The sequence below is a fragment of the Athene cunicularia genome (assembly GCF_003259725.1).
Source record: "Athene cunicularia isolate RWA chromosome 14 unlocalized genomic scaffold, athCun1 chr14_part1, whole genome shotgun sequence".
Classification (NCBI taxonomy): Eukaryota; Metazoa; Chordata; class Aves; order Strigiformes; family Strigidae; genus Athene; species Athene cunicularia.
Window position 1 is genome coordinate 12,333,429 of NW_020799118.1, and position 15,991 is coordinate 12,349,419.

At 38.6% G+C, this 15,991-nt stretch overlaps 1 protein-coding gene across 2 annotated transcripts in view; it reads left to right on the forward strand.

Moving 5' to 3' along the window:
- The window catches only part of USP22 (ubiquitin specific peptidase 22), a 70,987-nt gene that overhangs the window by 53,425 nt on the left and 1,571 nt on the right, over positions 1-15,991 (forward strand). For both annotated transcript variants that reach the window (XM_026858937.1, XM_026858938.1), the window contains 6 exons: positions 4,192-4,297; positions 5,991-6,149; positions 8,345-8,471; positions 11,190-11,281; positions 12,744-12,806; positions 14,702-14,851. In XM_026858937.1, the coding sequence (XP_026714738.1) occupies positions 4,192-4,297; positions 5,991-6,149; positions 8,345-8,471; positions 11,190-11,281; positions 12,744-12,806; positions 14,702-14,851 (697 nt within the window). The remainder of the gene's footprint in view (positions 1-4,191; positions 4,298-5,990; positions 6,150-8,344; positions 8,472-11,189; positions 11,282-12,743; positions 12,807-14,701; positions 14,852-15,991) is intronic.

The following is a 15,991-nucleotide window of genomic DNA, read 5'->3' on the forward strand; positions in this document are numbered from 1 at the left end:
GGGGGGGGGGGGGGGGAAGAGCTAAGCTATTATTTACCAGTCTTTCTCCACTATGCACCCAGAGTGTGCACAAGGTCTGTCCTCAAATGCATACTCCAACTAAAAAAGCAAGAGCTTTCTTGAATCTGAATTATTTTTCCAACATTGCTGCTATAAATGACATTTAAAATTGTACCTGCTTTTTGTGCTATTCCGGTCTCTCTTGCTGGGTTGATAGGGCTCACAGTTCTGCAGTCTCATTGGTATTTGTGGTCCTTCTCACCACAGAAGCTTCCAAATGAGACTCGGAGTTTACTCTACATTGGGTAGTAACTTCTTCACCAGAGTAATACTTTAAACAGCCCTGCTGTGTAAGTAATGGCCACCTTCTTCGTAGTAGTGTGGGACCATTCACCTGGACTTCGGCATGTATAGCCTTTGATCTTTAAAATGCACAGCAAGCTTGATTTTTGGTCTCTGAATATGTTTGGATCATAGAAAATGCTGAAAATGATCAGACATTGATCTGTTGCTGCTTGTATATTTGCTTAGGATCTATGAAGAACAAGTACAAAGTACACCCCACTCTTCATGTGGGATCCTTCAGGAGTTCCAGGGCTCTTCATTTGTTAGAGGAATATAAATAGGTGTTTCTGCCCGGTCTATAATGTATTAGGTCAGCTTTTAGTCAACCTGAGAGATACATCTTAATTGTCAGTGCTCTGAAAGTAATTCAGAGTAATAATTCTTCAAACTCCCATGACAGTGAGGTTCCAATAAACTTTGTAGTTTACTAACTTTGTCTTGGACATATTCAAACTTAGACCAGAATTACAATTATCTTGTATGGAGCAAGACTGCAATTCAAAAGTTAATGTTCAGCCCAGGGAAATCACTGGCTGTGTTTTTTTTTATTTTTTGCAAGAGCAACAACAGTCAAGCAGCAGGGAGTGGCAGAGATGGACATTTGTACACAAAGGTACAAAAAAAAGGATAAAAAAATTGAAGTAATCCTATATTTTAAACCCAAACTTTATTCAGGGAATGTTACTCAGTTGTCTAACGAAAGAAGAGTAGTGCTTTAAAGCTGATTATTCCTCATTTATCTGGTTTTCATGAAGCATTTTGCATTCATCTTTAACAAGGACTGCTACAAAGCAAATCTGAAGCCTGGTGCTTGATGACAGAAAAAGAATGCTGTGCTGAGATTTGGGAGTAAAACACTACCCTGCTCTGAATTCTGCATGATATTCTTAGGAACAGATAAAGCATATGCTTGTGAAACATGTCATCTGCTATGATCCATATAAATTTGTGTGTACACTGTTTTGTCATAAAGAATAACAAGCACGTGTTCAGAACACTGGGACCCAAAGTAAAGCAGAAAAGTTAACGTAAATGTCTTGTTTTGATAAATGCCCCTTTTAAAATCTGGCAAATTTTTAATTCCTTTTTCTCATTTAAAATACATAGTGGAAGTTGAAGGCAAAACTTCTTTATTTCAAAACCAAAAGGAATGTTAAAAAAAAAAATCTGCTCTTAAAGTTGCTCTGTATGATTTACCTTTTGGTAGTATATTAAATGCCTAGTTAATATGCTTAATTATTGCACAGATGCAGTAGTAACATGGTTTTTTTTAAAGAGAGTTGCATTTAATTTGAATCCAAACTTTTAAACTCAATCTTCTTTCATTCTCATAATTACATTAGTGTATACATAGATGTGTTTTCAAGTTTGGTTTTAGCTTTGTGCTGACAGTCTCTTACAAGAAGCTGCTGATTTCCCCGGTAGGAATTATGACCAGCTTTAAAAACAAAAATGTATGAAACTAAAACCTACTTGGTAAGACAGAAATGTTGAAGGGAACCTTAACTTGAGCACAACAATCTAGCAGCTTCTAGTTCTCAGCTGCATAATATACCTCCTCTCAGCATCTGTTACATATTGACAAGTGTGAGTAGGTGGTAATCTTACTTTTTTTTTTTTCCCCTCCTCTCCAACCAAATGTCATGGGAAATAATGTTGAGTGGGTAATGCCATTCTGTTTTGCTGGGAACAAGCTCACAGAATATTCTTTTGAGACCCTCTCGTCACTGATCCTAATTGACTTGTATAATTGAAAAGGGAGTATGCGTTCTCTCCCGTAGGCGGAAATGGCTGTCTATTAAAGCTGTCCAACAGGGATGTTACCTGTGGTCCAGTGAAAATCTCTTAGACACTGTTCTCTGCTCCTGCCACCCCCCAAACCAGAGGGAGATAATGCTTCAAATGGTGAGATTACAAGATTGTGGCAGTTGCGTGTTCCTTTAAAAAGCAAAACTGGAGTCTTGAAAACAAGGATAAAACCCATTAAATTCTTTTTTGAAAATCCACATGCAGTCTTTAAGGCTTATAAGTGATCTTTTTTTATTTAAGGTGAAGAAAGTCTTGTACAGTCTCTGTACTGTATGCTGTATTCATTAGCCTAGCATAATTGAGACCTTAGAAAGATCTTAAGTTCAATAAGATTTAGCTGAAATTCCCATCAAGAAACACCTCAGACTGGGTCTGATAACCCCCAGCTTGAACCTCGTACATTTGAAATCTAATTTTAAAGCGTTTTGTTCAAGAGCCATTTCAAGGAAACAATATGCTTTTCTTGACAATTCAAACAAAAGTTTCCAAAGCAGGCAGCTGAGTGAGAGCTTTTCTGAGGCATTTAGGATCTAATTAACTGAAGTGGCCCATTGCAGCTTAGTAGGTATCACCTATGTCTGCCTTTCCACACTTAGTATAAGGTGGAACATTTGTCAGTTTATATAGTATTTTTCAACAAACTTACAAAGCTTAATTGGAAAAAAGTCTTATTCCTTCCTGCTGCAAGAAGACTCCAGCTAGAATGCCTTAGAGCCATAAGAAAAGGGGTGGGGTTTTACCCTCTACTTCTAGATTCTTCAGGTGGGTTTTTTTACATAATTAACTAGAAATTAATTGGTTTTGAGTAATAGCTGTGATTTGAGGAGTCAGTTTCAGAAATGAAATACTTCCTAGTAAGTTAAAGATACTAGGAAACCTGGCAAAACTTAATTATATCTTAGCAGTGTCTTGCAGGAGATTGAAAGACATCTTAAGATGCACTTCACAAAATAATCAGCTAGTGCTGTGAAATAGTTTGTGTGTGCATCTCTGTTTACAAAGCAAAACCAATTGCATCTATACTGCCCAAGGAAAACAAGCAGCACAGTCTTGGAAATCAAAGCAGTAGTCTATCACTCCTAGTTCACTTATGAGGAGTGGAAGGAGAATGCCTCAAAGCTGAGAGCTGCATCAAGAAATTTGTGGCTGTTTAATGCTCTGGTTGGTCTAAGAAAGCTGAATTGGCCTAATCGCAGCACTCAAATCACAAAAATTGCTGTGCTCCAGAGACCTGCAGTGACAATTTATAATGCCTAGAAGATGGCTATGGGTTCATTGTGCCCTTTGGGAATTTAGAGGATTGCCATGGCTCTGGAGAAGGTGGAGGAAGACACAGCACTTACCTTCCCACTTCAGATAAGGGCATCTTTCATTTTCTCACTGGTGAAAACTTTGAACAGAAAGTACAATGTATATGTTGACAGAACAGGAGGCTGGAGGTTAATGGGTCTTAGCAAACCTCCTCCCCTCACTCTTGTCTCAGAAGTTGACTGGGATAGAATTAAAAAGTAGCATTTGCTGATGTTTCTCCTCTGTTCATTTAGGAAAATAATGTGCTATTGAATACTCTGCCTAAGCATAAGCTAGGCTTCGATGGTAAAGAACTGCCCCTTTGTTTAGATACAAATGTTACACAGCAGTGCTCCAAGTGAAGTTTAAATATTAGCTTTCATTAACCACCTCGGCCACTCCTTTGTCTGAGGAACTGATCTGTATACGAGATAGTGCAAACGGAGATAGGGCGGTAGATACCCTGAGAAAGGGTTTGGCAAACAGCCGACATGGCTTAAAGCTTCAGCTCTACAGAAGTTGACTCCATTTAGTCACCTTCTGATTATCTTTTTTTATTTTTTCCAGAGTTCTGTTCTTGTTTCCTTGTTTTTTCTTCAATGCACGGCATTTTCAGGGTTCTGTAGTGTTCATGTGAACGTGCAGTGTGTTTATAAGTTTGCGTCATAAAGAGTTAATGGAGACATAGTCCAAGACAAACCACTTGGAGGGTTTTCGACTTCTGAGTCTGTGTTTGCATTCCTCCAGGTGATGATAATGGGAAGAAGGCCAACAATCCCAACCACTGTAACTGCATCATAGACCAAATCTTCACAGGCGGACTGCAGTCTGATGTTACCTGTCAAGTCTGCCAGTAAGTAATTTTTTTCTGATTCTGAACTCTGATTTCAATCTCTCCACTTCCCAATGCAACAGTGTACTGAATTTTTTCATTTTTGAATACCAATAAAATACCAGCAAAACTCCAGCAAGGGAAGAAGTAAATGCAATCAATTACCAGTTAACTGTTGTATATTAAGACATATCAAAAAAGTTATCTGGAAAGTAATACAGGCTTATGGACACAAACTTTTTACTAGTCTGTAAAAGGTTATTCTTTTCCAAGTTTATGAGGAAAAGACTTCCAATATCTCTCTGGTTTTGAAAGTATGTTAATGCCACTACATTTGAAGAAAATTCCAACATCCAGCTGTATTCCTTCAGTTAGGAGCCTCCTGTATCATGAGGAGAGGTTTCAAAGAGGCTGATACCTAATGTCATCTCAGGTACTAGCAAGTGAATGTTTTATAAGAGTAAGGAAAAATGTATTTGTTGTTCTACACTCTGTACTGGAGCAAGTTGACTTCTCTTTCAAGATGTTTGGTGTTGCCATAGTGCAGAAGTCAGAGTTCTTGTTTTTTGTTCTGGCCTGAGTTCTTTATAATTACGCATGCTGTCCTGCAGATGGACTGTTGTGCTGTGTTTGTTTGAATCTGCTTTTATTCTTGGTTTCCTGGAGAGATTTGCAGAAGATTTACTGTAAGGAAAACACATGAAATTTTATTCTTTGCCTGGTAGAGCCACAGAATCCTTATATGATAATGAAAAGCTTGATGTACTATGACACAATATTAGCATTGATGAAATTTTAACAAAAGTTTTCTTTTGAAAATTGTCAACTTTTGTACAAACAAATCTGAAAAAAAAAGTAGAATATTGTAGGCTTAATGAGATTGCAGAGTGAGATACTAGAAGAGAGAACTCAAAAAAAAAAAAAAAAAAAAAAAAAAAAAAAGCATAACAAGTACAAACAGAAAATGCTTCCAAACTAGGGGATTAGACCCCTGAAGTTCTGGAGTTCTCTTGAAAATATAAATGCTGAAAGAAAAGATTTGAGTCAATACAAGTTAAAATTTTGAGAATCTTTCTCTAGTCTAGCAGTTGGATTGTCTTCAACTGTCTTGTAGAGAAATCTGATTGAGAACATACGCTACTTCTTGATGCAGTTGTTCTTTGGTCTCTCGAATTCCAAATACTGTAGGAGATGCATTATAATATGAACTTGCAAAGCTTAATTCAGTGCACTACTGTATAGAAAAAGTATTTGGAGCTGTCTTTATCGAAGTATCCTTAAGGAACATCATCCATGTCTTGACCAGAGAACCATGCTTCTAAACTTGTTGGCTTGCACGTAGCTATCGTAGAGGTTAGCTGGTTTATACTGGTCGGTTGTATGGCCAGTACCTCTATCTCTGAGTAACTCTACTTGTTAACTTCGAGTTACAGGGCCCCAGTAGTAGTGGGAGAATGTGTTAAATGCATGTATGTTGCATTTAGTACATCACATACGTTTCCTAAAACACAGGGCTTTTAAATACACAAAAAAACAATCGGTTGTGGGAAAACACTCTGGAGCAACTGTATTTTCTGTCATCTTTGAGTGCCCTCTAGGGGTGATGTAGATCCCGTAGTTCTTAAAAGTAAGTATCTGATGTGCATTGTAAAGTGAGCAAGACTTAACAATACTTCCTTTAAACATGTATTAAACTGTTTTTTGTTTTTCATAGTGGCGTTTCCACAACGATAGACCCATTTTGGGACATCAGTTTGGATTTGCCAGGCTCCTCCACCCCGTTCTGGCCACTGAGTCCGGGGAGTGATGGCAGTGTTGTAAATGGGGAAAGCCATGTATCAGGCACCACCACTCTCACAGACTGCTTGCGAAGGTATGAAACGAGACAAATATCGTTTTGGTGGGGTAAAAGGAATTTGGCTTCGTTCTGTTCTCCAGGTGGCACTGAACAATGGGAGTAAGTGATTCTTTTTCATGGCGTTATCCCCAAACAGGATTTTTTTACTTTTTTTTTTTTTTTTTTGCATAAGAGAAAGCAAGAAGGCAAAGAAGGCTCAGAGCAACAGTAGGCCTAACAATAAGCAATCAAAACCAGTTGCCACAACGATGCAAAAGTGAAACAAATTGTACATTGGCTGCTGCCAGGCAGTGTGGATTTAAATGATTTAAACCACTAGTGTCTGTCTTCATGTTCTTCGTTGTGTTAGCTAAGCAAGCACATAAAAAGAGTTCACAGTGCATTTAATATTTGTCTAAATTATGACAGCAGACATCATATTGATTTTGCTGTAAACAGTCGAGGGTCAGCTACTGCAAGCTTAGTTGCAGGGATGGCATTAAGGAATAAAGGAATGGAACTTTCAAAAAGAAAAGATAATTCTGAGCAGGAAACTTGGGCGTCTTGGAAACAGGTAACTGGAGAAAATGTTACAGCTTCACATACAGTTAACTCAGTTTTTTCAGCAGATCTGAAAGTCATTCTTTTGTGGCAAATGTAGATATTTGCTCAAAATATTTGAGGAAGAGGTTACCTGTAGCCTGGGGCAAAGCTAATCCTCCTGAAATAGAAATTCATAGCCTCTGACATCTGATTTCTAACTTTCTTGATACTTCTAAGATCAATAATTTTAAGAAAACAAGGGAATTGGTACAACTGAGATATTGCTAATGCAGGGGTGCATCAAGAGGCAAATCTGGTCACATTTTGGTGATTTTTCTTCAACATGGGGATTAGTAGAATCAGAGAGAGATGATGATAGGGAAGCAAAAGCATCTAGGTTCAAAGATACTCTCAAAGAGTATGGATTTTGGAAAGAACTTGAACTCTGATGGATACAGAAGATGGGTCTAGGTTTTTACCCAAAAGTTAGCAGGCAGGTTGAATATTAGATTCAAACAAGGAAGGTGTGTGACTTCCTATCAACCCGTGTGGCCACACGACTTAAAGTTGGCTTGAAGAAGGAAGGATTGAGCTGGAATATGACAAAAACCAGAAGAATGTAGGCGCTCCTGACAACAATAACAACAAATCTATAAACCTTTTTTACAGCCTTCAGAGAAGAAAAAAAAAAAATTGAAAAAAAACCCAAAACCATAGGGTAGATAAAGGAAATCTTGTTAATCAAACAAGAAGGAAGACCAAGAGGCTGTGATGATTATTTAATGCCATAAACAGAATGAGGCTGGGTAGGGTGAGTGACACGCTGATAGCACATTGCCCTCACGTGCTTAGTGTGCATTAATGTAAAATGTTCAATTATATTTCAAAATATTTAATCGCAAAAATTCTAGTTATAAAGCAGCTTCTGGAGGGATGATTTATTTGCCCCATGGAAGTCTAAATTTGGAGGGAAGGACTTAGCAGTCCATCCTCCTAGCCTTCTCTGTGCTGACAGTTTCTGAAAAAGTGAGAGATATTTTGCTTTAGTGTGTTGTGAGAACACAGAGGTAGTATATTTTCTCTAAGCAGTCCCCAGTTCTGTAACATTCTCTTCCTATAGCTCCCTTGAGCAGTTCCGTCTGAAAATTTTGAAAGAGATTTTTCTAGTTGTCAACACTTGGGTTTTCTTGGAAGATATCTGTATTTTGAAAAGGACTTTGTGTTTACAGCCCTTTCCATCTCAGAGCTTTGATCCTAGCCCTGGAGGGCTACAAGCTTGAAGAGTGTCCTGCAGATAGCATGCAGCCAAGCACAGAAGTCATGTCATCTTGCTTCAGAACATCCATATCGATGTTTTTCTTTTTGAAAACAAAAGATTTTTTGCTTTCTGAATTAAAATTAGCTGTTCTGTTGTAGGAGACGAACTAACATTTATCTCCTTTCTCAGACACTGATGCATTTCAGTGTAATGTTCCCAAGTAGAGTAATGATAAATGTCAGATTTGGATACCTGAACCATCGCAGCTTACATTATTGTAAGTGTTGGGTTTTTCAAAATGACACTTAAAAGCCATAAATTCTGCCTCTTGTGGTGCCAGTGACCCACAAGTAAAAGAAGTGTTTTCAGCATGTGTGGAAAATGGTCTGATCGTTTTGTGCATCCCTTTGCTTTTTAATATTTTTTTCAGGTTTACAAGGCCAGAACATCTAGGAAGCAGTGCCAAAATCAAATGTAGTGGTTGCCATAGCTACCAGGAATCTACCAAACAACTCACTATGAAGAAGTTACCCATTGTGGCCTGTTTTCATCTCAAAGTAAGTTCACAGGGGGCAGACAGAGCAGAGGACATGTATTCCTCTCTGAGAGGATGAGCTAAATTCCTGGACATGCTTCTGGCTTTCACTTGCTAATCTTTTAGTGATACAAATGAATATAAAGAACAGCTTGCATGCCCAGCTAGATTTCCTATTAAGATAGTATTACATTATCTATAATGTAGCTTTGCGGTATGTCTGTGGGAACCTAACTGATCAGCATCTAGAAACAAAAGGGAAGGCTGGTACAATACCTGAACCAGCATAGAAACCAATCTCCAGTAACACCTATCATAATGGTAAAATTTTTACCTTACACTTTTCCTGGAAGAATGCCACACAGGAGCTCTGTGTTGAAGGAGAAGCATGAAAAAGTTACCGGTTGCAGTGGAGAAGGTTTCTTGTATCTTCCCAACTGTGATGCAGTTTTCAACACTTCCAATCCAGATTGTCAGATGCAGTGATGGGAGATAATGTCATAGTTGGTGCCCTCAGATAGTTTAGTCCTGTATAACTTGTCTTAAATATAAATATGACTGTGGTGTAAGGTAGGCAGCTATTGCAGATGATGAAGTTCATTCTGTGTCAAGAGGCAAAGGGTCCTTGAAAAGTGATCCCCAGGCCTTTGTAGAAGCAGCCACCAAAGTAATTTAACTGCATCTGTGGTCTACTTGCCTAAGCTTTTCAGCTGCAGACCTCTAAGGTCTTGAGTATCTCCTGGGACAGAACAACAAAATCTGATACTAATGTCACTTAAGCTACATAAAAACCCAGCATTTCACCTACCACTGTGGTAACTGGAAACAGATTTTAAAACAGCAGCCTGTATGCTGTGTATACAAACAAAGGCTGTATTGTTTCTCCTTCCAGTTGGAGAATGGTGAATTGCAAGAACACACACTGCAGCCTTTTGCTTCAGAGGCTTCCTTCCAGTGTTCAATTCTTAGATGCTTTCTAGGCTTTGAACTTTGGTAAACACCCGGGTGTTGGAATTAGGCTTTTATATTGTAGCTGTCATGGCAAAGCACATGCTGAACTTTGCTGTAACATGCAGGCAGTTTTTCTGGTTTATTTTCCAGTAGCCCTCTAAGCTAGGTCAGTACATTAATACTGGAAAATCTAATCTGTCTAACTGTAGTGTCATGGTCTCACAGAGCAAGTCATGGACTGCGTTCAGAAATTATTGTAGTTGCAAATTGTTAATTACATAGCAACTCTGCATCCAGACTAGCAGCAATTTAAAATTTATTTTCAAAATCTGGCTTGTAGAGAGAAGCTTGTTAATGAAATGCAGAGGTCTTGACATGAAAACAGAAAACCATAGGAAGTTCTGTATTCATGAGAAAAGATCCGTTCTGCTTTCTACTAGAAAAAGGTGTTACAGGCGGAAAGAATTCCCTCTTTTGTAATTTACAGGCCTTTTCAGACAGTCTGGGACAGTCATGCCTTCAGTTGTTCACCATATATCAGCAGTTCTTCAGTTGCATCTTGAGTTTTAACCAAGATGATAAGCGATGTTATATGCCAAAGATATTAGCCTGCCTGGAATAGATAGTAGCACAGTTCCTTTGCTGTTCTTTGGCTGTTTGTGGTTGTCTTGAAGAACATTTTTGCAGGTTTCAGGAGTGCTTGGCTGGCTACTTGGCTTCTAGGGGGAGTTTTGGGGATGTGGGGCTCTTTTTATTTTTGTTTTTATTTTATTAATGCAGAGTAGTTGGCAAGATATACCTAGGTGATTCTGCTCTTTGGGCAAGGCAATGTAAATGTGCTCAACTCTTTTTCTACACTCAGTTCAGTGTTTGTGTTATCCAGAGTGGCTAAAGATTTTTTTGAAAATAAATTACTTTTCCTAAGTGATTGTGTTGTCCTGTCCATGCAACATGCAGATTTCATTTCTTGTTAGAGCAAAAAAAGAAACACAAAAGATAAGGATTACAGAAGTCTCAGCTCTTCACGTCTGGATCTGTTGCTAGGGAATTGTTATGGCACCACGATTGGAAAATAATTAACTTGAAGTGTAAATAGAGCAGAATTTCTGAGAAATGGAGAGAGAAGCTGCCTTTAAATAGAAACTCATTCATCTCTTTCTGGTATTTGTTCCTGTTTCCATTTAATGTTCGGTTGAGAAGATGAGGAGAGGATGGTGGGTATTGCAGACTCCTCTTTTGGTGGAGGGACAAGGATTTTTTGTTATCATATTCCATTTTTGCTTTAATTTGAATTCATATTCCTGTGTAGGCTTGACTCCTGTCACTTGAGATGATTGGATGGGTGGATTAAGTGTGTGAATCTGATGGCAAGCTCTCATTGTCACCAGTTTGGTGTGTTAGTGTAGGCAGCAGCCATGTATTTGAATAGTGCGTAGTACAAATTCACACTGGTTTGGGTAAAGGCTGTCTGTGCTCTCTCTGTTTAATATATCTTTTCCTTAATGTCAGTTGGGAATAAGTTTCAGTGTATAGATATTAAGGTAAACAGTCTAATTAATACTGTATTTTTTGCCTGCAAATTGCTGTTTATTTTCTTGGTAGAAATGTGTTAGCATTTATGTTAGGGTTCCCAGCCCAGATAGTCGGTAGAAAAAAATTTGGAGATGTCCCTGGATACTGACTGCTAATATGCTTTCATGTTACTGTTCCTAAGCTTAGGACATTTACAAAAGACAAAACTTAGTCTTTCTCTAAAGAAAAAAAAAAAATTCTTCCACTTTGTCTCCAGCGGTTTGAACACTCAGCCAAACTGAGGCGAAAGATCACTACGTATGTCTCATTTCCGCTGGAGCTGGACATGACACCATTCATGGCTTCCAGGTGTGTACCAAGTTCAAAATCCCCTAAAGACCTGGACAGAACTGTTTACCAGTTCATACATGTGCTTCATGAAACATCGTTGAATCAAGGTTATAGACAGTATGTATAATGACACTTCTGCTGTAAGCTTCTCCTTGAAATGTGCGTCTTTTCTAAACTAATTTTCAGATAAACTGTTGGGTTTTGTGTGCCACAAAAAAAAGGCTTTTAAACATTAACTTTTTTTTTTTAATTAATGTGTGTTATGTTTCTGGTTGCATGTTAAATTTATAAACTCAGATCCACCATGCCTTCAGATCTCTGCTTTGGCCCCATCACCTGAGTCCCCACCCACCAGTTATCTTGTGTAATTAGGCAGACTAGACACAACCCAATGCCTAACCTAGTATTTCTGAAGTTATAAAAATCCTTCCTCTTTATTCCTGCATACATGCAAATCTGGATTTTCAACTTCTTTTTAGAGAATAATGCAAGAACTAAAAACATAGTCCAGATTAAATACCAATTAGAAATACCTATTTTAAACAGAAACAATTAAGACTTCTCCCACCTCCCAGGTTTGTGAAAGACGTGACATTTATATAAATACACCTTTATGAAAGGATTTTAATTAGCTCAGTTAACGAGTATTTGTCAGGTATTCCGTTCAAATATACAAGAGGATATTCAGGTTTAATTCATATCTGAAGCAATGCTGAAAGCCCCAAAAGGTGGCATCTCTTAACACAGGGCTCTATTTGATGTTAAAATTTTACTAGTAATTTCAAGCTTCGCCCACCCCACCCTCCCTGGAGAAAAGTAGATGCTTCTGCCAGGAGAGAAAGGAGAGCCCTGAAGCTCTGTTAAATAGTGCTATGTTAAGAATATATGGTTTCTTCCAGTATATTCTGGAGATTTTGAGAATTCCCTGTTCTATCCATGGAGAATTCACCACAGAGGAACAGGCTCTGCTGATGAAAGGTATCAAGCATAATGGAATAGAGATGGATAATCAGCAGGCATAACTCAGTAATCTGAATTTCATCGGCTATGAAATCAACAGCATAATCCTGTTGCTGCTGTCAAAACACAAAATGAATTTACAAGTCAGAGCCAGGATGATTGACCCATCACAGAATAAAAGATTGATGTAATTAGATATTTTTTCCATGTTTTAAAATACAAATATTTTCTTAACCTGCTTTTAAGCTTTTTTGGATATTTGATGCAAACAGATCGGTATTTGCAGCACTGAAGCCTTGACCAGGAGGAGAAATGGTGTTTCTTATGTAGCATTGCTGCGAGAACAAATAAAGCATCTTTAGCATCCTAATCAGCAGCCCTTTGCTGCTGCTAAGCAGCATTGTGCTTTTGAATAAGGACCTGCATTTGGCAAACAGGCTGTGTCATGTAAAACCTATATCTTTGCTTTGGGAAGCCACTGCTTTAAGTGACTGGATTTTTGTGTGTGTGTGTGTTGCAGTAAAGAGAGCAGAATGAACGGGCAATACCAGCAGCCGACGGATAGTCTAAACAATGATAATAAGTAAGTGGTACATTCCATGACTCCTATTGTGAAAGGTAGTTGGCTTCTAGAAGGAGATACACAGTCTGCTGTATATCCTGCAGTGCGAAGTGCATTACCATATTTGACAGCACAGTAAGTCTGAACTGTTGAAAAATAAAGTTTCATTCACTATAATTGCCTTACCCTTCCCTGGGTTTGTGGCAGCTGACATTCAGATCTGAAGGTGATAACCCCAGCAGTTAGTCTATAAGCAAAATTAAAAGCTATGGTTACAGTATTAAAAAGGATGGAGATTTCCTTTAAATAATTGTATTTCTGTTTCAATAGCAAAGGGACTTCCAGAGGACCAAAAGAAAGTTTATAGAACACTGACACTCAAAGTCCCAAGTAGGAGACCCCAGTAATTCTGGGGTCTCTTAGTCAGGTATTGATTCCAGTCAGAATAAATGACAGGCTGACACGGGACTTGCTCAAGAATGTAAAGGGAGTGTAACTGAAAGCAAAATCTATAGCTTCACGGGCAAAGAGATGGTCACGCAAACCTCACTTTTTTAATCAGATTACAAGTTTGGTTGCTGCAGTCATGTGCTGACATCGTGTATTTAAATTCTTCAGAGCTCTTTATTTGGCACGAAAAGTTTCATTAAGAAGCTGGAATCGCACAATAGGTAGATGTACAAAACTAGGTTTTAGTACCGTTGTCATACAAAAAGGTACCAGGCAGGTGTTACGTGTGGTCTGTAGTGACTGATTCATTAGGTGTATGGTGTTCAATAGTGTTAGCAAAGATCTGAAAGAAAACACAACTGATCACTGTTGAGGTTTGCACATGACAACTTAAGTTGGAGAAGTTGTTAACAATGAAGAGGATTAGGTGATGAGAGCAGAGGCATCTGCTCTTAGAATCCTCCATCTAGGACTAAAGAGTGGTGTCCTTCCTAGTTGGGTTAAAGGACTCCAGTAGGAAGAGGGTGACTTTGTAAATCAGTGGCTCTGCAGACAGTCAACTGAATCCGTGCCTTGTTGTGGCACCACTCTGTCAAAAATTGCTCTGTGAATTTTGAACATAAGCAGGACAATATCAAGTGAGATTAGAGAGATTATTTTGCCATTGTGCAGCTGTGTTTGTATCCCATTTTGAGGATAGCATTTTAAGAAAGAGTTAGAGAGTGGAGAATGTTTGGAAAAGAGCTGCAGATATATTTTAAGACTGGAAACAGAATCTTACCTTACAACAAAAGAGCCAAGACTTCAGTCTTCTCCTTTTTAAGAAAAGAAAAAAAAAGTGAAGAGCAAGTTGATTAGTCTATCAGTATCTTTATTTGGAAGAGATGTGTCTGCTAGTTTTCAGGCTAGCAGGCGAATGCACAGCAGCATCTGAAAGCTGGAAGTTGAGGCTGAATATATTCAGTATTTCAAAATAGACACAGACTTTCCAGATTAAGGACAATTAATCAGTACAGCAGTTTATCACTAGAAATACTTAAGATCAGCTATATTTAAGATTAGCTCCTTCCCCATCCCCATACTTCAGATGCATTTTTCTGGTTCACCAGAGTGACTAATTCAGGGAAATAGAAGATCAGACTAGATAATCAGTGTTCCTCTTCAGGAATGCATCAATATTGATCTATTTTAGAAGAAAAATCTTTGGTAGCCGGTATTGGTAAAGCTGACAGCTGTCCTCAGACTGGAGTGTTGCAGTAATAGCAAAACAGAAAAAGAAAAATGTGGTTCTTTTTCCTGAGCAAGGATGCCCTCTTCCCAGTTAATGTTAAGAGCTGGTGTTTTATTGATGGGTCAGACCCTTTACTATTGCTATGTATGTTCATGAACACGAGCTTCTGCTTGTCTAAAATGCTGGTGGTTTTTCCCTTTTGATCCACATATTCATTAACTCTTTTCTGTACCAGGTATTCCTTGTTTGCAGTAGTTAATCACCAGGGAACCTTGGAGAGTGGGCACTATACCAGCTTCATCCGGCAGCACAAGGACCAGTGGTTCAAGTGTGATGATGCCATTATCACCAAGGCTAGCATTAAGGATGTGCTAGACAGTGAAGGGTAAGTTGGGAACTGGAAAGGGGAAGGGAAACTGTTCTTTATTGGGTTTTCCTAACCCAGTTAAGACCATTTCATCATAGAGAAGACTTAATTTCTCACTTTGAATATCTAATGTGTCTCTCTGTGTATATATCAGCGCTTCAGAACGTTGCTTTATATCCTGGATTTGTTGAAGGAAGAAGAGGGGAGGGACGAGGGACATCAGCTGACTCCAGTGTCTGTAACTGGTGCTCATGTCCAAGCTCTTGCTTCCTAATGGAAGGGACTCTACAAACCAAAGTGATACGGTCATCAGTGTAGGAGCAGTATTTACCTCTGTGACAAAATTCAGCCTTTGTCTACAGAACCTTTGGATTACTATGAGTGTAAAAGATTTGAAGAAAAACCATTAAGAAAATCCTGTGAACGAGAGTGGCAAGGCTATATGGGAGGCAGGTATAGGACACAAGCTGTTTCTTAGCTCATGGCTTAAAATTGATTTCAGATTGACATTATGGTGTCAGGTATTTGCATTAGACAAGTATTGGGAGTGCCAAGCAGTAGTTTGTGAAGGAGACATCTTGGTGTTCCCCTTTTGAGGGACTGGTATATTTTTCAAGAATGGGGTAACTTAGAATCTGAAGTCTTCATTTTGCATTTTCAGCAATGGACTTGGTACTGGAAAGACAAGCCTTTACTGTTCTCGTTTTAATTATTCCTGACACTTCCATGGATTGCTGCAGGCATGTTCAGTTTGTAATTTTTTTAACAGGTTTTCCCACCTTTTCATTTTTTTGAACCAGAAAGTACAGAAATCTATAATATCTGAATCTTAGATCTGACAAGGTAACTTCTGCTTTGAGGCCAGCAGAAAAATGAGTTTGTTTTTCTTCAATACCAAGTGGCTAGCTCTGGCCCTCAGATGGGGTATGTCTGTGGCAGAAACTGCCGTAGGCAAGGACGAGATACACACCACAACTGCTGCCCCTCCGTCTCATTAACGGCTGGTTTGAGCTCTGATCCATTTTCCCCGGTTCAGATAAAAGGCTGACACTAAGTAGATCTGCATTGTATAAGGGAAGCTCCATAGGGCATGAGATGGAACGATAATAATTGGAAAGTCTCAAAAGTGCTTTGAAGCATTTTAAGAGAGTCATGCAG